The 23518-nt window shown below is 41.4% G+C and overlaps 1 protein-coding gene across 7 annotated transcripts in view; it reads left to right on the forward strand.

Moving 5' to 3' along the window:
* The window catches only part of LOC105262921 (uncharacterized protein CG43867), a 37418-nt gene that overhangs the window by 2697 nt on the left and 11203 nt on the right, over positions 1-23518 (forward strand). For 4 of the 7 annotated variants that reach the window (XM_011298808.1, XM_011298813.1, XM_011298810.1 and 1 more), the window contains exons 2-3: positions 1634-2768; positions 22432-22494. In XM_011298808.1, the coding sequence (XP_011297110.1) occupies positions 1893-2768; positions 22432-22494 (939 nt within the window). In that variant the 5' untranslated portion in view covers positions 1634-1892. Of the gene's footprint in view, positions 1-1627; positions 2769-13535; positions 13892-15760; positions 16174-22431; positions 22495-23518 lie in introns of those variants that run through there. The other 3 variants (XM_011298814.1, XM_011298815.1, XM_011298809.1) reach the window with 2 other exon arrangements.

A 23518-nucleotide genomic window follows, 5' to 3' on the forward strand; every position in this document is an offset into this window, starting at 1 on the left:
ATTAGAGGGGTGGCAATCGACTTTAACTCAGTACGCTATATTTTTCCTCCCCACAGCCGGAGGTAATTATTAGTGGATTAATTATAGCCAATGGCATTTTGATTCCACAAACGAATCCTCAGTGCCGGTAATTTTCAAATGCTGAGGGAGGGCTCTTGATGCCTGGAATAATCAGAAAATCGATGGGTGCGATGAGGCTTGAACTCCAGCTGAAATAATGCAAATTCAAACGCGACACTTGGCATTGATAATATCAAGGATCATAAATCAGCTGATTAATAGTACAAACTTGGTAGTCACCGAGCGTGAGATTAGGCCTCACTCGTCCTACCTCGCAAGAGGAACACTTCTGACCTTGATAATATATTTCCTGTTACGTCATTGTGAAGTTAACAACATGGGTGGCATGGAATGGATCGAATTACTGGTTCTCCAGGTATTTTAATTAGCAACCGGTGGCGGCAACTGATTATTATTTTTTTTATTCATTATTCCAACTGGATTCGATAATTTGGCTCCTCTGGGACTCAACCCCCTGGCTGTTGTTGATTGTGACAGGTTTAATCTCTTCATTAATTCCATTATTTTATTTATATTTCGAACGACCAAATAGTCTCATTGAGTAATAACTGGATCAAATTACTTGGCCGTTGTCTCTCTCGCTGGTGGAACTGGCAGGGATCCAATAAGTCAAGATACAGTGTCGTGCATCCACCGGCAAACTATTCCCATAATCAACTGTTCGTGGAATAAATCTCCCTCATCCGCCGAAAATTTCACCGGTTTCCAAGCGATTAATGTTAGCAAGTTTATTTGCTATGGCGGTACAAACAAGAAACATGCAATCCTAGTCCACCTATGCTATCCTAAAGTCTAGCCGTTAATTTCCTGTCAATTTCCTTGCGCACCGGCGCCAGGATTTTAACATCACTGGACGTGATGAAAAGCCCATATATGTAGCTCAGTCTGACTGAGGAATAACTCAGTTTGACGCCGTGTTTCGAACCTGGTGTATATCGTCTCGATTTATCACGGCTTTCGCTCAACAGAGAAATGAACTTTCCCCCGTCGTATCTTTGATTTTGATTCGTCAAGTGGAAAATTTATCTAGTTCGTTCAAACAGTGTAAAATCGTGAGCGGAGATGAATCAGAAAAGCTGATAATAATCCAGGAATAAATAAAAAATCCACTGAATAAATCGTAGATTCTCGGGTTTTTCAGCAGAGAGAGTCAGAAACTTCAAACATTTTCCTGGGATAGAACGGATTGAGATGTTAAGTCGGGTAATAAATTTATCTCAATACTTGGTGAAACATTATGAATTCAGCCTTGAACTTTTTCATGCTTCATAAAGCGATGGAGGCAATTAAAATCCATTTAACTCGCAGAGAGGTTTAATGTTGAAAAGTGCCACAGGTCAACTCACTGTATTTTAACAATTTCTCCGGGTTTAATTTTCAAACTCATTTGCCTCAATTTTCGATGGGATTCGAGTCCATTTCTCAGAACGATTTCTTCTTAATCCAGGGCGACTCATCTAGACAACGTCCCTCGAACAAATGCAATGTTTCCGCTTTAATGCACTGCAATATTCACGTCCTAAAAAGCATATTTATTGATTTGAAGTTTCAGGTCGCAACGGTGTGCCTATATCGACGAGAATGGCTGGTTGGTAGAGCGTCCAATCTGAATCCCAGCAATATCTCCGAGGAAAATGGGGTCGACCCAGCGTAAATCCGCAATAAGGGCATCAGTATTGAGGATTCTGACGGGAGCATCAGTCGATACCCCGTGACTCATCAAACTCATCTCTTCCAAATCCCAGCGCTTCCCTCAATGAGTAAACTTCGATAACTCCCAAAAGAATGCCATCTACACTACTGGGAGGGTGATGGATAATAGACGCATTTCGCCGATTGGACGCCGCCTGGCCAGTGCGCTGGACCCAGTAGCCCGTTTCACAGCGGATTTTAGCTCACTTTCAGCGCCATGCAGCCCACAACTGGGAATGTCCTCCCGGAATCCAACGGGCGAGTCCTTATCAGCCCAAGAGAGCCCTCGATTATTACCAAGACATCGAGGTGGATGTCCAAGACAACCTCCTGTACCACCACCAAGACCACAACGCAACGATTCACCAGTTCACACCCGAGGTTTGACCTCAACATACGCCAATATACCATGTGACAATTCTCACATCAGCCGACGGGACAAGCCCTTCACAGACAGTGTGAAAAGTAATATCGGTTACGTAGAGCTCAGGGACAAAGGTGTCAATGATAAAGGAAACAATTGCCGGGGACCAGTGCCATTCACATTCACTTCGGACTCAAGTGGTAGAGTTGAATACGCTGACAAGAGATTTTATGCACCAAGAGCTGATGATTTCACGGCCTACGCTAATTTTGATAATGAGACCCATTCAGAGAGCTCATCACCAATATTCGATGCTGGACAGTCGACAATGGTGTCCAATGTCGACAAAATACTCTCATCATTTACCAGCAACAAACAGCCATTTCGTAGGGGCTCAATCGAGCGTGACATGACATACGCCTCGTCGTTATCAGCTGCAACATCTACCAGCGACGACCAGAGGGAGCGTTTTGACCGTCCAACTGCGTACTCCTCATCCAAGAGCTTTGACGCCGGTTACTCAGCCACAGTTGAGGAGCTCAATTGGCAAGAGAGGTGTCTCGAGCTTCAGCTTGAATTACATCGGAGCAGGAGCCAAGCTACGAGAGTACGAGATATGCTCAGGGAAAAGGTGAGTGCTCACTATTGCCACTCTAAAAGGTGATCGTTAAAAAAAATGACTCATGAATGACTCTCTGGTGGAGTTAGAGTGAAGGTTCAACGAATGGTGATGAGTGCTTAAATGCTCATCTACGGTCTACGATCTTAATTTAGTCAACCCGCCCGTTACCCAGGGGGAGGGAAGGGAAAAAAGGTAATTTGAGCGCTATCGCATTTCCTGGCTCTTCCAATGTTTTTTAAAACACTTTCCAGCTATCTCGGGGGTAAGTACTCCAGCCCCTTTTTCCCTGATAAGCTTTTCAGCCTTTTCTCCATTTTTCTTGTTTTGAGTTGGATCGTTTTTTTTTTTACCTTTTTTCCCCTCACTTCTCCCTCTGTCGTTCCTTCTACTCGGCAACTTCCCGTGGGGAGCTATCACTCGGATATTCGATCCGTGACAATTCCATGGACGGTAGCGCTCTGATCCCTGGCCCGGACCCGGATTGCCACGCGCCCTCTCATCCCCTTTTGGCTGACCAAATGTCTGGTGATTCTCTTTTCCTCCGGTTATCCCTCTTGGCTATTGTATGTCCTCGTAAAGGGTTTGGACGAGGTATGATCGGCTGTACATAAAAAAATTCTTCCTTCATTATATGCAACATCACGCGCAGACGACAGTTAATGCCTCTGCGGCAGATAAAGCACGTGCTTCTCACAAATACGCTCCCATAATTTTTCCATTGACTCGGGGAATTTATTAAGAGTGGGGGGAGGGGTGATATGTTTCAGGGGGATTTTGGTTCACGTATTTTATTATTTTTGGGTGGAACCATGCACTTGAGGTTGACTTTAAGCTCCAAATTCAGGTTAATCTCCTTCAATTTTTCTATTTCATCACTGAGGAATGGCACTTTGATGAAGAGAAATTATCGATTTTATCACCCCATCCTCTCTGTCTGGAGAAATTGTGACATGGAGCGTTGGAAGTGGTGTAATTAAAAATTTAAAAATTCCGAAAAATTTCAGCTCTAACTTTAATTTTTGGGACATTAGATAAATTGACATCGTTAAATGAAGTTTTCCAGCTGTAGTTGGCAATTTAATTAGCCAAGACGTTTTTTTGTCCCGAATTCAAGAACAATTTGTCGAATTTACAACTCGTTTTTATCAACAAATGGTGTGTGCATCTATCAAGTACAAGGAATAACCAAGTAAATCCGTCTTTTTGCGGTTGTGAGCCGGTGCCGTTGAATATCGCCTTAATCTTCGTTAAAAATTCTAATTTGCAAGTCGGGAGTGTGTCGAGTCCCACCGAGTTCCTACGCAGAGGGTGAAAAAGACGGTTTTACATATTTTAATCCTCATGATGAATAAAACTAAATGAGTTTCATCGCGTACTCGAAATTTTCGTGTTTTTAATTTTCACTTTAATACGTGTTTCCATCGAGCTTAATTAAAAGCGCGAAATATCCGGGGCTGTAATACCCGCGAATGGCGCCTTAATTAACGCCATCGAGGAAGTAATGTATTTTGAGTATCAATTTTCCGAGCGTACGTAGGATATTTGGATTTAAGTACACACCCATTGGTATCATTAATACTGAGAGGCATGAGGAAGGACCAGCGAATAGACTGAAAAGCTCATGGGAGTCATATCATTCGGTCACCCGTTACATTACCGTGAAATATCAGCTATTATCTTGATTTGTACGTACCAAGTGTGTCCCTTACCGCTCCGACGGTTGCTGTGGCGGGGGACCCCTTAAGTTATCATTTCTATTACGATCTGTATTATGTTATTTCTTGAGTTGTGGCCCTTCTTCTTCGTCCCACGGACTCATTTCCTCATTCTACACTCGGTGTTGTCATTGCACGATGCATTGCTGAGAATCGGACATCCTGCTGTTTCGAAGATTGATAACTTTAAATTCCATCTTCCATTTTCGTAGCCACTCTGATGGATCAATTCTCATTGAATTAAAGTTGTACATACAAAATTCAGATTTCAAAGATTGACGCCTGGAAGCTAGCGGTTATATATGAAAAACATTTTCTGCGCATTTTGAATTAATTTTCCGTTTTTACACTCAAAGACTCACGCGAAATATGTGCTACTTCAAACTAGAAATTTTGTTCAATTCCTGCTAAGAGAATTCCACTTTCTAGTGCAGCATCGGGATAAAAATCTCTCTCCGTTTAGCTCCAACTGATTAAAAAAAAACTCCCCCGTTTCTAGAAATGGGGTTTTACTGTCAGTATAATGCAAACTCCATTAGCATAATGAATTATTGAATATCCAGATTGAATGGAATTTTGAGGCATTGTCCTGGAGAATCGATAATCCGGTGGCCACACAATGTGGAAGAAAGTTGTCTCCCTCCAGCTTTTCCAAATATCCCCTCGACGTCTCAATCCGATCTTTTATGTTGTGCAGCGAAAAACTTTTGGACGGTTTTGCACAAAAAAAGGCGGTGGTGTCGGGCCAAGACACCCACCCATAGCTCGGATAGAAGAGAACGGTGTAAAAGAGGAGTAGCACGACAATATACTCCATCCTCGGTGGGCGACGAACAACCGGCGAACAACCGGCGCCCCGACGGCTCGGCGTCGTTGAAACTTCCTGCACCAATACAAGATACCCTGCGGCATCACCAAAAATATATGTTGTCACTGCAACGTTAAATGTCAGTGTGTGAGAATTCGTTTTATTGTAATCTCCCCCATTTCACCGGTTCTTTTGGTCATTTTTCCGTCATCCGCATGAAGACTTTCGTCTCGGTGGCGGACAGTTATGAATTGCGCCAGTATGATCTAATTATAATCTGTAATTCTCCAAGTTTTAATGATTATCATGGGCCTGATGGATCAACAAAGCCAACGGATTTATTTCCCCGTGGATAATTACCGAGTGAAGATGTATTTGCAGATGTTTTATGGAGTGAAAACACATTTTCTGTGATTCAGGGCTCACCCAGAAGGAAGGATGTGGCGAGGTATTTTATTATGTGTTTCTTTGTGACCCCATTGCGTCGCATAATGATGATATCTAGTATATTCTGCCATTTCCCCTTGACACAATAAGAAACATACGGAAAAGTTACGCAACCTGGCCGCAAGCGATATGCGTAAATCTCGGAGGCAGATGCTCTTGCAAGAGGGTGTCTTGGTGGAGGTTGTCTTGGTGGAGGGTTGGTTTGACCTAACGTACGATAATGCTCTTGGTCCTGGGTAATGGAGTGATGGATGGGGGATTTGATGGTGGGGGATTGTCCTCTTGGAGTTTGCTTATGTTGCCCTGGGAGACATCACAGGGAATTATTCAAACGCTCAATTTCAATGGTCTGGTTGATGTTTCTGGGAATATCAAACGGCTCGGGTTGAAATTAAAAGGGGAATTGCTTGCTTTTCATTTTCAAACCACAACGTGATGTTTTATCGTGGCCTGTTGATGGATAAACAGCTGGGGCTATGGAAGAATTTCAGTCGTGGAATTAAAGGCGCCTTCAGGCGACAATCGATATCACCCTCCCGAGCACTGGGAGATTCGCCCCAATCGTTATACTACGTTTCACTGAACATTTACGTTTATTTAAAATTCACATTATGTGGAGGGAAAAAGAATTGAAATTTTCCGAGCTCTTGTTCCCCGTGCTGTCGAGTTATGATATTGTATTTCATTTTCGCTGACTGTTTTCATTAGCGAAAACTCCCAAGGATTTTTCATTTTTAATTAGACCTGTGTTTTTGATTGTCCGATAAATTCGTCGAGTTGCGATTATTCATTCATTATATCAAAGTTGAAATTTCTTGCTGTTGAATGGGATCATGTTAAATACTTGGAAATTGTAGACGTAAAGAAAGTAGTAAAGTTTTGGAGGGTCACTGGAGAGAAGGAATGCTGGACTCCGAAGCAAGGGAGGTTGGAGATTTAAAAAGCCATACCGTAACAAATGCGAAATGGCGCAACAAAACTCATTTCGCAAAACACCAGGCGTTTCGCTCGGTTAAATTATTAAACCCTCGTGTCGTATCTTCAGAGCGAGGGGAGCTCTCAGTTCTTTCTCTAGAGATTCGATCAGGGAAATGGCCTGAGGGTAGTTCAAGTGGACAGACAAATGGGTGGTTTGTTAACTAAAATATTCTCGGATTTGAATATCCATTTTTGGTAACAAATAGTTTATTCAATAAATTTACTTCATCAACCCCCAATACACCTTCATCCATTTTCTGACCTGTTCTCCTTAAAAATCAGGCGTAATCCCCTGACACCTGAAGCAGCTCCAGCCTATCATATCGCCCAGTGTTTCGCCACGGCGGCAAGATTAACTGAGATAATTTATCAAAACTCTCGAATCTCAGAAGAATCCAATCTCCCAGATATACGAGCTTAAGCTTCTCCCTTTTGTTCTTCCTCAGCGTCCGATGTGGCTTTTTTTTATCCAAAGCCCCCGAGCTTTTCCACTTTTCCTCAGCAGACCCTTTCACGCTTGGCCGTCGTTTGCCAGGATGCTCCACATTCTATATTCTCACTCTCCAGCTTTCAACGCCATCCTCGTTGTCAAAAGAAAATATACAGACAAGAGAGTATACCAGTCCGTAGAAGTAAAAAAAAAAAAATAGTGCCTGGAATAGGTACTATCCTCCCTTCTGCGCGACCAGCCGCACCAGAGAGTGCTTCGATAAGCAGTCAATATATATCTCAGTCTTCACCTCAACCCCTCAACTCCATAGACTTACTCTTTTACCTCTTTTCTTCCAGCATCTTAGTCCCTCTCTACTCTCCTCGTCCACTACCCCATCCTTTGTGCCCTGGACGTGCATCGAAAATACGCTGAGGCTTGCACCACTCACAATTCCATTTCACTTCCACCAAAATGCGTCCTCTTACCCTTGTCTCCTTTATTTATTTGCATCAATCCAGGGATGATATGATGTATATGTCATCTCCAGATCTCTCCATTCTCATGCGCAGAGAGCTCTTCCGTGGAAGGAGCATTCATAAATTCGTTAAGGGTATACAGATCTGCTTTGGAAAGACCGACAGTCCTTTTGCTCGGATTTAAAGCTCTGGACTGAACGTGAAATGGTAGAAAAATCCCTTTTTACCGCATTTTCAATTGAATTGATTTATTTTTATTTAATTTAGGATTTGTTGTTATTGAAAAGTCTGACTTCTTCATAAAAAATTACTAAAATCCTTGATTAGTCTTTATGTCCATGTTTTCTTTATCCTCTCTGCGTTTTATTATGATCTAGGTGAACCGGGATAAAATAAATCAGTGGATAATGAAAACATGTAATTTTGAAAAAAAAATTTGTCTGCAATGACGCAGTTGTCAATTAAAGTTGACGTAATCACACTGCTGTTGACGTTTGCAAAAAATTGATATGATTGATGCAGTGATCATTGCTTATTGTTATCATGGAAAATGTCATAGCCAGTTTTGATCACGACGCAATAACAGGAGTTTATCATGATGTCACTGGCTGAATCATTGAAAGAATCAAACGCTGGTCATTCATAAGTCCATTGTATTTCGCAATTACTGGGCAATTCCTGCAATGCCTTCTACAGCCACTGTGTGAAAATTATGAGTAAAATTAAACACAGCAAAAACGTGAACTCTTATACAGAAATCTTTAATTTCCTCTTCTCATTGTTACTGAGATTGGAAGCAGTTACTTAACGATACCTCCGAAGAGGCTCCCTAAACCTTGGGAAACTAACAATGAAACCCACGAGAACAATTTGTCATGAGAGAGGTATGAACAAGGGTTTACAGTCGCACTTCGCGCAGGTAACCGTCTAGGTCTACATGTGTATACATTTGCAGCGGGTAGAAAACTTTTCCCATTATTATTAACGCTTCTACACTTCCCCCTTCCATTGGGTATTTTGACGAAAACTCTGGTGGCATTTTATCCCCGGTTTTCCACAGGAGTGGGCTCCTGGTGCCCATGAATGCCCCACCGAGTACCGAGTACCTGGTCTAGGGGAGAGAGGCTTTTTCCCTTCCAAGATGCTGGGGAATCCCCTAGTGGTAAACGGGAGTGATTGTAAATAACTGCTCAAGGCGGAGTTTTGCACAGACCCGAGTGAAAATCCCCACTACTCTCCTTGATTACCAACTTTCAGCAACATTTTAAACAGACTATGTTTATTGCACGTCAACAAATGAGATTTTTCATGGTACTTTTTTAATGAATAGACTTTTCCACTCGCAATATCTGGTCTCATTGTAATAAACAGACTGGCAGAAAATATACTTGGATCTTAAAATAGCAAACAGAAAATATTTGAAATAATAACGAAAGATGCTCCAATTTCTGTGCATCCACAAAGTATCAAAGGAATACTCAAGATCCTTTGGATGAGGTAATCTCCAATCTCTCTGATTGTCGTCTCCCATTTTCATTGTCGTTCACAGGAACAAATCATAATCCCCCGCAAGTCGTTTTCTCGAGTGTTACAAAAGGCTGATGTTTGATGGATCCAAGTGATGCCAGTGGAGGAGACAGGGTAGATTGTGCTCTGGTCTCTATTGAACGATTCGAGGGAAGTGATAAGAGTCTCTGGTCAGGAGGGAAAAAAAGAGGAAGTTGGGAAACACAGACTCCACCAACTATTCCCCCTCAATCGTGCCATCTCGGCGCTTTCCTTCGCACCTTTTTTCCTCACACTCTCCCTACGATCCTCAGATTAAATTAAAACGACCCCGAAAATATTCTCACCAATATCAACTGCCAGTTTCAATTTCAACTCTGATCCCTATCTACAGAATTTGTTTTTCCTTCCCTCTTCGTCGCCGGAATCCAGATTGATTTTGCTCCACCCTCTGATAATACATTGAATATTCGCTGGGGTCTGATAATATTATTCAAATTCCCGCGAAATTATTAAATAAAAAAAAAATTGAACCGCCTCAATTAAAAAATCTGATTTATAATTATATCTAATTAGGGAAACATCACCTGATTGCGCCTAAGAAAAAAAATTGTGTTAAAAGGAAAATTTTTAGTAAAACAATAGTGAAATAGAGAGTATCAAATATTTGAAGAAAATTTCGCTCCATCAAGGAACAATGGATCAAAGTGGATGGCGTGCCTGTAGTTGAGAGCAGGTATTGTTAGACTTGATAAATGAGCTGAAATGCTCAAACCGCCCGCAGGCTCGTGCTCAGTAGACCTGATGCCGTACAACAATACTTCCAGCGATATATTTTCCACCCCAAGGAGCTTTGTCTTATTTTATCCTCTACGTTGTAGCAACTGAGCTAGAGACCATGTCCCTCCGTGGCAACTTAATTTTCAACAAAACAAATCTCAAGGGCTATCTGAAAAAAGCCACGAGAAATGAAAAGGGAGTGGGAATGAAGGAAAGAAGAGAAAACAGATTCAAATATATCCGTTCGGTGTTCCTAGAGCTCGTTACTTTGATGAGTGGCGCACGAGTCAAAGTACTGGGGGCTCTTAAGGCAAGTGCCCGGAAGTACTTGCACTGGTGTCCAAGCTCGTTAATTTCGAGTGACTGTTTCCACGGGTATGTCTATTTATAAAATTCCTGCTGAATGAAAGCATCTGTTATTATTTTATCATTACCTTCATTATTGGAAGAATCTAGGTGTAGAGATAATATTCCACGATCAAGTTCATTCCCCACGAACTTGTCAAACTTCTCTTTAATCGGGTGCCAATGAGTCTCCAAAATTTTTGGGTGACAATAGCGATGATCTCCCGGTCATTTCACCTCGCGTCGCTGACTTTGACAGTGATGAATGCTGCGATGTTGAATTTCATCACTTTTCGATGAAAATGAAGATGCTGACGAGATGAGAGGGAAACTCGGAGGTGGAAAAAATGGCAGAGGCCGAGTGATGAAGCACTCCTACAAGTAGGTCGTCAACAGCTGTTGAGAACGACCTAGTTGAGGTCTAGATCACCTAAAAAGACAACCGAAAACATCATCATCACATCATACAGGCGAACATCAGGGGAATTTAAGAAGATGCCTGGATGCATTATTTCAATTACTCTGAGCGTATCACGTGTGCAATTCCTGAGTGAAAGCCCTGCAGCATCTGGCATTTGCAGCATATTGGCTCATTGCACAGGGTGCAGCGTGCAGTGACTGCTCTCTCATGTAGAGGATCAAGCACATAAGCGTACTAGTTACGACTTCAGCCATGCAGGTAACGTTCCATGCAAAAGCCTGATGTATGATCGCCCTCTTGAATTAATGGGGCACGTTGCTATTCTCGAAAATGTTTTGAACACTGGGAAAAATACCCAGGGGGAAGGGGGCGAGAGAGCTGCGTCATCTGGAATTTATATGGTGAATAAAAGCCTCGCGAATTGTGCGTCACAATTGTACTGGTAATTCATGGGAATTTCACGCAAATTCGTCCATTGCAAAATGAAAAATATCGATGGATGGAGTTTCGCGGTTGACATGCCTGGGAAAATGTTGGAATTTCAGGAACAACTACATAGATTAAATCCTTAGCGAACAACTCGCGTTCTCCAAATTAACGTATTCAACAGAATATCCCTGATTTGTGCCACTTCTCATGGGATAATTGCCTTGGAAGTGGGAAGATCACCTAAAGTTTTCTCGTTTTTGTTCAATAATTGAAGTGAGTCTTGTAATTTTTAAGTGATGAGATTTCCTCGGGCTCCAGCTGCGGCTTGTTAAAAATTTCTGCAATTTGATGCATAAAATTTCGGGAAAAACTTTCAACCTCGTAAAAGCAGTATATCCTGGATTTAATAATTTTCTTGTTTCCTCTGCCTACATCCCATTCAAAATTTTACTACAATATCCTGCAGTCAGGCTGAGTCTCGTACCTTGCCCCGAGCGCAATATGGGGTTTGCAGCTCCGATGTAACCAACCAAACCCGTAGGTTAATCAGCCTGCAGAATTAATTAAGCCCGTTATAGAGGCGTTTGGTATCCACTGCGGTTTGCTGAAGAGCACGTGCTCCATACGATCACTAACTGCTCAGTATTTATGACCGTTGCGCCAATGTTTGACGTGTCAATAAACGTGGTTTGGCCTTTTCACAAGGGAAACGTCGGTTTTTTTTTTTTTTTCAAAATTCATCCCCAAGTATTCGGTTGATTGCCCATTTAATTGCTCCCAAAAGTTTGATTAAACGAGTTGTTTCGGCGAATTTTACCAGAATTTTTAATGCTGTCAATGCTGGAATGGAACAATGAGCAAAGGTTTATTAAACCACTGGTGGCTGTATATGTCTGTACAGCTCAAACATTTCAAGTTTCTCGTTTACTCTGGGTGGCTCTGGGCTCTTGTTTTCCCAGTGCCCTCGAGCTGTTTCCTGGGATAGTGCATATTGGACCAGAGCAGTCACAAGTGTCGGCTAAATTCTCCATTATGAAGTTTCCCCAGCAAATCGCGGTACATAATGTAAATGATGATTTACATGGATCTGCGGGAGAGTTGTTAAAGTGTTTCTGGTTGATGAGGAGACTGACCCAGACATCGGAAGTGTCATCGCAATGATTAGTCATTCCACGTGTAAGGGAGGATGCAACTCTTCAATGCGTCCAACTATTCCGACAACGTCTGTATAGTAATGGACTGCGTGGGATTCACGGCATGTGCTGCACTGGTGAAAGAATTACGGAAATCAATAGACAATCGTGGAATTCTCTAGGATTCTCATCGTCACGATAAGTTCAATACTCTCCTTGCAGGAATTGTTCATAAATTTCCATAAATTTCTGCTACAATAACTTTAGAAGGCAATCAATGGGCTGTAGATGAAAAAGGGGAACAATTTCATTTGCTACTTTATTGGAGAATTATTTTTTATTTTTTTATCTATATTTCTTTATTTATACTCGTTTACGTAAAAGCTTTTGGAGATAGAGTTTGAACTCGAATTTTCGGAATCGTATAAAAATTAAAGCAAATCGAGATCATGAAAATTCATTAGAATGTAAAAGTTAATTTTTGAAATTCATAGCCTATTCTACAAATGTTCTCGGCTCGAGAAGAATTGAAATTCACAAGCTAGACTAAGCTAGACCTGAATTCCAAGAATAATATAACTCTCCAGAGGATTAAAAAACCATCAAGACTGAAATTCCGGAAAATTTTTCCCCAGGCCACGAGCTTTAAAGAAAATTTGTTCAATTCAATTATCACATTCCCTTTTTTATGAAAAAAAATCCAATGGTAACAATTAAATCCGTAAAAACGAAACCGGGACATTCAGATGTTCCTGAACTCTCGATTATCGCACCTGAGCCCCTTGCTAAGGTCGTAATCAGTACCCAATGGAATTAATTACTCCATTCACAGGCACTTGAATCCAAAGCTTGATTACTCTACATGCAAAAAAGTGACCATGGGGTGCCCTACGCTGGGGTTATGGCCAAAAAAAAAAAAACTAAAAACGTTAAGTGCACAGTGTACGGAGAGTAAGAGCCGGAAGGGATTGAGGGGGTGTGATGGGGCGGGAAGGGGTGGGAAGGGGATATTTCGCGTACCCCGAGAGATACAGAGGGAAGAGAGAGTTCGCGGGGGATGGGAGATTGTTGGGTGGATGTTGGGTGATCCGGTGGTGGCAGAGGGGGTCCAGAGGGTGAGGGAATGATAAGGGAGTGATAAGAGGGGGATTTATACGTGCGCGCGACACCAGTAACGCGGGGGCGCGTTTTTCGTGTTTAATGCGCGCGCGTAACCGAAGTCTAGACTCTGAAGAAACTCGCGCCAGAGACACGCGTTGCCAATGACTCCAGTAATCGTGCTACCGCATTCGAGTGCAGTGTGTACAGCAATTTTGCCTCTTCAATTACTGCAAATACATTGTAACGAGTGAACACTGGCAATCGTGACATAAAATTGCAAAAAAAAAGAGAAGAAACCCATTTGAACGAAGAGGAAATCGTAAAATATCAAAATTCCGCTAATAATCCATTCATTTAAATATTCAATCATCATGACAAAAAATAAATAATTAATCAAGGGGTGGAGGGGTAGGGGGTGCCGAGACCGGGATGAAAATGAAATGAAATAAAATTTTATCGACGTTCGTAAATAACAACAACCCCTGGATATTAAAACTCTCAATCATAGTGAAATGTTTTTCAGTGACACTATCGATTGCGGTTGGAGCACATAAAGTATCGTATGTTACTGTATTGAGTACAGGCTAGTTATAATCGACAGGTGGGAATGACAGGAGATGGGAATGAGAGTGGAACGATGATCCACAACGGTCGATCAAAGCCAAGGGAAATTGCCTTTGCTGTCGACACGAATCCACGGGGATCCGTTTATCCTCGACTATCGGCCCTTTCCCGATTCCACTCATCGGACTATCCTCTCTTTTATTCAAAACCCCTGGTATTTTTTTTTTTACTCTGTGCAGTGAAGTTTCATCGCGAAAAGCTTTTGCGAGGTTTCAACGTTCTGTATAACTGCAAGCCGAGGCATTTAAGAACAAAAGCCCGATGTGATAGTTCACATGTCCAGAGCGTTGAGTAAATCTCGATTAATCCAATTGGTGTTTGACGTTGCGCATCGCTGCACATCTCATCATACCTTTTTTTTCATCCACCACCCATTGGTTTTTATTTTTATTTCCCCTCCACTCAACTTTGACTCAATTGGATTTTAAAATAGCCTTGGAGACACCGCTCTATACCGCGTCTTTCATTTTTGTATCGTCTTAGAGTCGTTACTCGGATGGAGAAGTCGCGCCATTCCCCTTTATCCTCATCAGACCGACGACATTTGCGGGGACAGGAAATACATTTCTTTTTCGTCATTACGCCGACACTCCAAAGACTCACCATCTCATTCGCCGTGTAAAAATAATCCAGAGGCCCACCAAAATAGTCTTCCTCTTATCTTTTTCGGTTGGAGCCGTCGTGTTATCCTTTCGCCTTCTTTATTCCTCTTTACGGTCTTCTTCATTCTCGTTTGGAGGTTCACTCTCTGCCACCCTCTGTCACCCTCTGCCACCCACTTTTCACCCACAGGGGAATTTTTTGCCTCTCGCAACTTGTCACTTTATTCTTGTTTATCCCACTATTCCATACTGTTACCTCCAAACGATATACTTTGCTCGATGGTTTGAACCCAAGAAGTGGATGGCATCACAGTGCGAAAAGTTGGAAAGTCGTTGGTGTTTCTTTCGTTTTGTTTGGAACTAAAAAGAGAATCGCAACGTCTCAGGCGACATGTAATTTATACGCGAGCAGGTTAAAATAGTCGCCCTGTTAAAATGAAAGATATATCATCCGAGGAGGGCCATACGCTCGCCCTCCGCCCAGCTTTCCTCCTTTTCCCCTGCATCTTGTCTTTCGTGTCGTCTCATTCTGGCCTCTTCCTTTCTCCTTTTCCCGTGTGATTTCTCTTTTCGTCTTTTGAATCGTTCCGTTTTTTTTTTATTCGATCTCACAGGGGAAACGTCTTTATTTATCGGCGGGGGACACGCGATCTCATCGTTTTCTCAGCGCCTGATATAATTTTTCAGGACAAATCCGGGGAAATTTTTCTCCTTTTCCCATTTCTCATACGGAGATTTTCCCACTGATAAATTATCAGTTTTTAATCTTTTTTTTGGATGGTGAGGGGTTTGGGGCTTTGCGGAGGGAAATGCAAAATTGAAGGGATGATCCTTCTCGTTTGGGAAGTTCATGGGGTTGAAGATTGGGGATGGTGTCATTGATAAAATTGGGAAATCATAGCCCGAATGAGGGGGAGGACCACCCGCTTTATCCAAGCACTTTTCAAGGCTCACTAAAAGCCTTTCACTTGATGAAATTTGTTTCTGCAACCTATCACAAACTATTGGTGCAAAACTATTCATCAATGCTCCCTCAATTGAAACAATATTACATTATTTATCTGAAAATAATAAATATTAATCAATGCTCATTAAAAATTTGAAGCTTTAATCCAAATCCCAATGATTCTAGAATAATTAATCATTTATAGAAAACGAAATTCGCATTGGAAAACAACGTTATTTGTAATATTTCTTTTATAGTCGCTACGCATTTCTTTCCGAATGAAAAAAAAATGTGAAGTTGTAATTTCCGATTGATCGTGTGATGGATGGTCGAAGGGTCGAATGTGGGTTACGGGTAAGGGTCTGAGAAATCGAACGAGTGCCGACCAGAAAAATAAGAGACCATTAACCTTCGTGTACGTAAATCGGCGCGTGAATCAATCCACTGGGTTCCCCCTCAAGTATTTACGTCCTTCCGAGTGAGGAAAGAGCCTGTAGGTCATCAACCTGCACTATCAAAGTTCAGTGGTGTTTGTTTACATTGTGACAGACCCACTTTCGGTTTTAAAAGCCAGTGATACTCGAAACATCAACAAATGGTGCAGCCTGTACAAACCGAAAACAACAACTCTACCCTCGACATGGAGTCCCTCGAGGAGATGCTTCGCAAGGTAAATCTCCACTTGCATTTATCCGTTGGCAATTGGGAACAATTGGTTCTGCCAGTTTGGTTATTCATTCAAGTCCTCTTTAACCTGTCTACTTTACCGAATTATTAAACTATCAGATTATTAGCTTAGTAATATTATTTCAATTTGAACATCAATTCCCCTAAAAAGTACTTGGCATTTCAATCCCAAAGTTATCTGAATTTTCAGTTTTATGAGTTTAAATTTAATTGCAATTAACAACGATCTTTAAGTTTCTCATTTATCTTGACAATTAAAAAAAATTCCTCTAGTTTTCACTGGCATATCGACTTGACAATGAAGAATTATGAGAATATTCAAGAAATTCAATAATTCGTTAATGAAGAATTATTAAAAATCTCCAAGTTTTTTTACTTGAGATTTCAAGAGTAATTTTTCAACGTGTCATTATAATAATTAGGAATTAACTTTAATTAAATTCTTAATAGATTCATAATTAGATAAATAATTTCTGGCCGAAATATGAATGCCAACCCAAGATTTAAAAACCAGGAATTCAATCAAGAATAATCTCGACTTCATTTTCACCAACTGATAGTTAACTCGAAAATGCCAGCGTTAATTCTAATGTTAAATTATTTTTAATGCGGCTGGAGTTTTGAATGGCTCCTCTACTATTCTGTAGGTAGAAATGACCCTGGGAAGAGCCCTGGGGTTAATACCGATGAGTTATCTCAATAAATTTAATGACCTTCAACGAATCCCGCAAAATGTACTTTCATATCGTCAACATAATTAACACCATTGATAACAGAGCGTCTATTATCGCCGTACAATGATAGTAGAACATTTTCCCATCCACCGTGGAAGCATTTTATTTGATAATTAAAACCGCATTATTATCTCGTCATTATCTCCGTTGAATCGATTCCGTTCTGCTGTTAAATATATTCTCCAATAAACGCACCACTGAATATCAACTGGGGATTTCAATCCTTGGCTCGACAACAGTTGGTTGTATTCATAAATTTTCCCATTATATTCCGAATGTAAAGAGCGCAAGTACAACGACAATTCCCAGGGACTTACGCCTCTCCAATTCTCTCCGTCGTCCACTGCAATTTCATGACAAAGCCGTGAAAGAGGGTGTGTCAAAGCGTTGATATGCTTGAAATCCTCTTTTCAATTTTCCAAACAAAACCGCATTACCTACTGCACAGAATAATTAAAAAAAGAATGGGAGGAAAAATTTTACACAAAGGGGGAAAAATCGAAATAAAAAAACATTGCAGACAGTACTTTTCCACTTATTAGTGCCTCGACGAGGGTTTAATGTACATTACGCATACAGGATGATTCAGGAGTGAAAAAGAGAGGGAACGTAAACCGCAAGTAAAAATTAAAAGACCTAGTGAGTAGGAGGCACTGGTACTCTGACTCTTCAACTAGTACTTCCTGTATAATGTATTCCGACAACAGGCTGAATGAACCACTTAACGGTTACTCCACGTCGCTGAGGTAATCCCGGGGATTAAACCGAAAATATACGAAAATCGTCACGAATGAATAATTTCACCGTCGACAGAGCAGCCGAAAATAATTAAACAATGATTAATCCTAATTAATAAATTTCCGTAAATTTATCAAGTGAAACTGCTTTATTCAGCTAATAGCTTTGATACTCAATCAAGGATTAACTCTCTGAATGCAGTAATTTTCTGGATGAATGCGTTATTATTTTGTAGGAAATGAAATGATGTTGCCAAAGATCTGGAAAGTACCTCCAAAATTGAGGCCTCGGCATGCGCCAAATTGAATGATTCCATCAGCTCCGATGGCTTGGGATTCTCTGGAAAATGTCGGGAAAATATTCTCCTGATCCTTTGGAAACTCTGCTAATACAACAACCTCCCCATCGTGTATAGAGGATCGATGGCATCGATATAACGAGCCAGTATACCAGTGGCATCGTTGTATTCTACCCCGAGTTGTTGTGGCGCTTTTACCAAATCCACCCATCCATCAGACCCCACTGTGCTATATGGTATATACAGTATGTACCAATAGATATATCCACAAACACATATAGTCCTTTCTAAACGGTGAGAGCGACGGCAAATAGAAATAAATACCCGTGGCGTTTGGGACAAGATATACTGAGTCAAAAGGGGATGGCAGAAATTTCACCTCTTGTCTCTCTTTACCTGATACAACTGCGCATATATTTCACTCGGCAATTTATTCAATCTTTTTACTCGTCGCAAAGGGAAAACAAATCATTCCACCTCGGGCTGATTATTTCACGTGTTTTTAATCAATCAACACCTTCTCTTCGATAAACAAGACACGGATGGATCGCCAATCATTCAAATATTCCCGCAACTGTGAATGCATCATTTATTTTATTTATTCTTTCAGATAATAAATGTATGCATTGACTGACTCGTTCAGGAATTTCAAACGGGACAATTGATAATTGATAATAATTGACAGTGAGAATGTGATTGAAAATTTAGATCTATAGATTATAGAAAAGTGCAATATTTTATTATCTCAGCCGTAACAATTTAAAAAATTCTGCACTTTCTGGGAATACTTTCGAAAGATGATTTCATCCCCCGAAACATTATAATGATTGAATCGGGGTGGGGCCAACTGTCGGCTATCGTTATCTCGTAATCATTCACAAACTAGAGAGAGTTGACGTGATCTCCCGGGGACTCCTATCAGTGAACTGAGCACCACACATTCACCCCAACCCCCGTTCACCCCACCCCCCATATCCCTTTCTCCTCGTGTCTCCCTCCCACCTGAGTCCCATGAAATCCCCACCCCACACCCATGAAAAAAAAAAAGAAAAAAACCTGACGCGACCATTTTTCACCGTGATTGCCGCAACTTGTACCACTTAGAGTCCAAGAAAAGTGGCTGCGATGAGTTTGAGATGAAAGGGTCCCATCGATAACAATTCATTCCGAAAAAATTCATCCGAACCCTGGAGACGGCATAAAATGTTGGAAATGCCCCCACCCGGACAAAAGGAGGAAAATTCAAGGGTCTTGAAATATTCGTGAATCGTCAATTGGTGGTATGAGCTGGGGCATACAGAGGAGCTCTTTACTGCGTATAAAATCCCCTGGTCTCCCTCATGTGGCTTGGAATGCGGATTATCGACCCTATGCTGTAAAACTTCTCCACGCGTGCCATTTACACAACGCGCACTTTTTGTCGGTTGAAATTAATTCACAACTTTTGTCCTAGTCGAGACCGAGGGAGAGTAATAAAACGACAAAGATAGGAAAAGAGGGAAAGAGGAACACCCCATGGAGACAGCCGCAGATAGGAAAGACTCTGCAGAGACAACCGCACACCGTGTGCTCTAAACTACCCGACTTCTCACATGTACACACTAATGTTGTGTACTTTGGGATATATCCGTGTGGAAATTCTCCTGCTGTCCTAATTGAGAAGACCTCAAGCTCCTCCAGTGCTTTTGGGTTAAACCCTGTCCCTGAGGATAATCAAGTTTGTCCAGAATTTTCCCACCGTCCTCCTCATTCTTCATTACTCATTTACCCGAGTTTTACTATTAAAATGAGCATTAAACTCCTGATTCATGCCTCCCTCAGTTTTATTCAATTGCCCAGAAGATTTCTGTGCCATCCGCAAATTCTTAGAGACATATGAATCCCGGAAAATTAAACTGCTATTCAGACCTCACACCGCTTTATGATTCCTCGTTGGAATGGCGAGACTATTTGGCACGTCAAGGAAAAATCACTGTTTCAATTTTCCCAGAGGATAAGAAATATTTTTAGCCAAGGAAAGGGTTCGGAAAGGATTCAGATGGAAATTGTTTTCAGAAATGCACATATCACTTCTGAATATCGAAAAAATAAGGAAAAAAAGGAAAATCTCTTTTTACCTGTTCTCCTGCTCGAGCGATGATTCTCCATAACGATGAAGTAGATTATTTGGCACGTGCTAGTGACCATTAGCCGGTTGAAAATTTTCCTCAGCTACATGTACTCAATAGGTCGTCGGGCACGTGTGTCCTGGTGATATTAGCAGCCCTTATAGTCGACTCTTTGAGCATAAAAAGGGGCAATAAAACACACGAGACGCATCTGGGTTGTGGGGCATTACAACCCACCGACTTCACTTCTTTATCTGGAGCTCAGAGAGAGTTGGTTGCCTCGTCATCCCTCTCTCACTCTCTGCTATCCCTAAGCGATTTCTCAAACGCTCTGGCTATGTCGTTCCCAGGCTCTTCCTCTGGTCATAAGCCGCAGCTTTCAGCCTTTCCCGGCCCTTTTTTCCTTTTTTTTTTCTTTCCCTTTCATTCTGCGCTCCACTCTCTCCACCCTCTGCTCATAATACCAGCTCAGTTCCCTCTGTGACTGGGCATTTTATTATAACCTAATGATGAAATGAAAAAAGAAAATGATCGAGGTGAAATTGAGATAAGGAAAATTGAAATAATGGGGGTGAGGGGATGATTAGGGTAGCGAGTCAATGAACCTTGATTGCCGTGGCAAAATCAACGTAACAATCTGGCTTTTGAATGGTGCGTCATCTTCGCTGTTTCCATCCTCGAGTTTCTCTCATCCCTCGGGGGAAAGGTTCAGCCCTTCCAGACGCGGTAAAACCGCGACATGCAGTTAGGAGTTATGTATATACTTGGGATTGTAATTAATATATGAGCCTCTGGAGATTGAAGGATTTGGGTGAGGGCTTTGAGCCGATATCCGACGCCTCGAGACCTGCCAACAAATTTTCATTTTAATTAAAGCCCAGGGTGGAAAATGAGGGAATTTCAGTATTTTGTTTTTGCTCGGGAACTCTTGTGATGGAATTCAGTGATTACAGGAAGTCAGGAAATTGATTAATCTGGAAGGGAAGTGGTTCATATTTGAATACCTATTATTTCAGTTAATCTCCCTCGAAAAGCTCCAAGTGGTGAATCGAATGTAGGAGTTTGAGGTTCGAGAGATAGAATAATCGTAGAGTTTGAAATGGACCTTGAATACTTCTCTGTGGAGTTGAAGCCGAAGTTTCAATCTCCAATGATCATAAAAATGCAAGAATGCTGTGGAAGTTCAAATGCTGATTGCCCTGAATTTCCAATTCATTTGAGTTTATTCGGTATTCATAAAAATTCAAGTCACTATTGGAAGTTCAAGCACAGCCAATTAAATGGGGAAAACAATTGGTCGGAGACCCTCAGGCGATGGTCACGAGAAATCCCTTTCATGAACTGAAAACCAATTTCGTACGAAATGAGTTCAAAATGCATTATTATCGAAAAACTCAATTCAAGAGAAATTGGGAATTAATTCAAAATTTAATGACCAATCCAGGGAAAAGCTATTGATGGTAAGTGCGTGCAGAATATCAACCTCTGACTAAATTTAAAGCCTTTATCTTGACTAGGCACTAACTAATAACGCAATTAAAGGAAATCAAGACGAAAATTGTGTCGATCCCAAGTAGGTGAGACAGGATCCTTCATGATTTTTGTGGGATTCATATGAGCTACGTCCCGGCCAAGTATGATTTCGATTTAAAATCACATCCTGCGTTTGTAAATTTATTACAAATAACTTGAATTTATAAATAAAATAAAAAGAGTACCTCTAGAAGGGAGGAGGGAAAGAGTAATCTTGTGCACCTACACAAGTCCCCATTCTAAAAGACGAGGTGACTTCAAGTATATAAATTCAGAAGGTGAACCCCAGGTTGCACGTAGTAAATCAGGAGAATTTTGCAGAGGGTGGTCATTTATCATTTACAATAATATCATATTGCATCTGTGTTCTGGTGATGTACAACACTTTTTTTTCTGCGTAATTGTCCGAGTCGATAATATCTAAAGTGATAATTTCAGTATAACGCGTTGACAGGAATAATGATGATATCTCGCGGTGTAGTGGCCACTCTTGTCTCGAGTTTAATCGCATATATCATGATTGACCTAGCGACAGCGCGAATTGTACTTAGAGAGCGTGTCGCGACCCACGGATTAACCTCCCTTTTAATTAATTAACGGGAATACATGGGCAATGGTGCCGCCACGCGATACACCCATCCTATCTGACTATTTGTGGCGTCCTGAGCAAAACCATTCTGGATTACCTCCATATTGCCCAGGATCTATCCCGCCGGTATCCACATCCGCCAGTTATTCCCCAAGTATTGAGGATTTAACTAATTAATTAATGTTTGAAATTCCAATGATGGAAAAATTCTAATTAATTGGATTTTTTTTTCATGTTCCAGCTTACCGAGCTCGAGCAGAGGGTTCTCGATGCCGAGGGCCGAGCAGACGAGGCTGAGGACAAGGTAAATTGGTTTTTTTTTTCGGATTTTTTTTTATTTTATCGAGAAAATTCTTGTGGCTGGGTATTACCTCGTGGTTTGTCCGGAATTTACCGTCTGGGGAATGCCGGTATCAATGTTCACGATGCGGTTATAGGCCTGGGGGTAGGGAATCACCCTCTATTGATCAGAAGGGTCGAGGGTAGTCGGCGAATTTACCGACTATCGTTAATCGCCTCCACAGGGAGTAATCGAAATTTTTTTTCGTAAATTCTGGAGTCTTTGATTTATTATTTCAATCGATGAAATTTATCGGGCAAAAGAGAATTTTTTTGGGAAATAAATATCAAATGTATACAGTTAGGGGTGATATTACCTGCATTTGTACTTCTGTCAGTTGAAATAGAAGAATCACGATGATAAGCTCCAAAGAGGATTGACTGAAACAGAGGCTCAGTTCTGGGGGTTTGAGTGACCTCAGCAGCATCGTAGTACTGCACCCCAAGAAAGGGAGGGCGCTACACGCAATGGGGGTGTCGTCCCACCCATTTGAAATTTCGAAATTTTTCGAAAAATATCAGGGGAGCATGAAAATCGAGGAGGTATTCACTGAAATTGCAAAATTCGAAATTTTCAAAAAAGTATCAGGGGAGCATGAAAATCGAGGAGGTATTCACTGAAATTGAAAAATTTGAAATTTTCAAAAAAGTATCAGGGGAGCATGAAAATCGAGGAGGTATTCACTGAAATTTGAAAATTTTAAATTTTTGAAAAAGTATCGGGAGAGCATGAGAATTGAGGAAGTATTCAGTGAAATGTGAAAATTCGAAAAATTTTAAAATTTAAAATTTTCAGAAAATAATATTCACCCAGTCGATTGATCCCTCTGACAGCGGGACTGCTACTGAAGCAGTTACCGAGTCGGCTGACGGACAGGCCCCCCACCATTGGGTGCGGCCCCCTCTTTCTCTTGGGGTGAGGTACTACAATGCCGGTGGGGTCACTCAAACCCCCCACTGGGCGGCTCAGTTCTGGAGGGGTACCTCAC

The sequence above is a fragment of the Fopius arisanus genome, unplaced genomic scaffold (genome assembly GCF_000806365.1).
Source record: "Fopius arisanus strain USDA-PBARC FA_bdor unplaced genomic scaffold, ASM80636v1 scaffold00011, whole genome shotgun sequence".
Lineage (NCBI taxonomy): Eukaryota > Metazoa > Arthropoda > Insecta > Hymenoptera > Braconidae > Fopius > Fopius arisanus.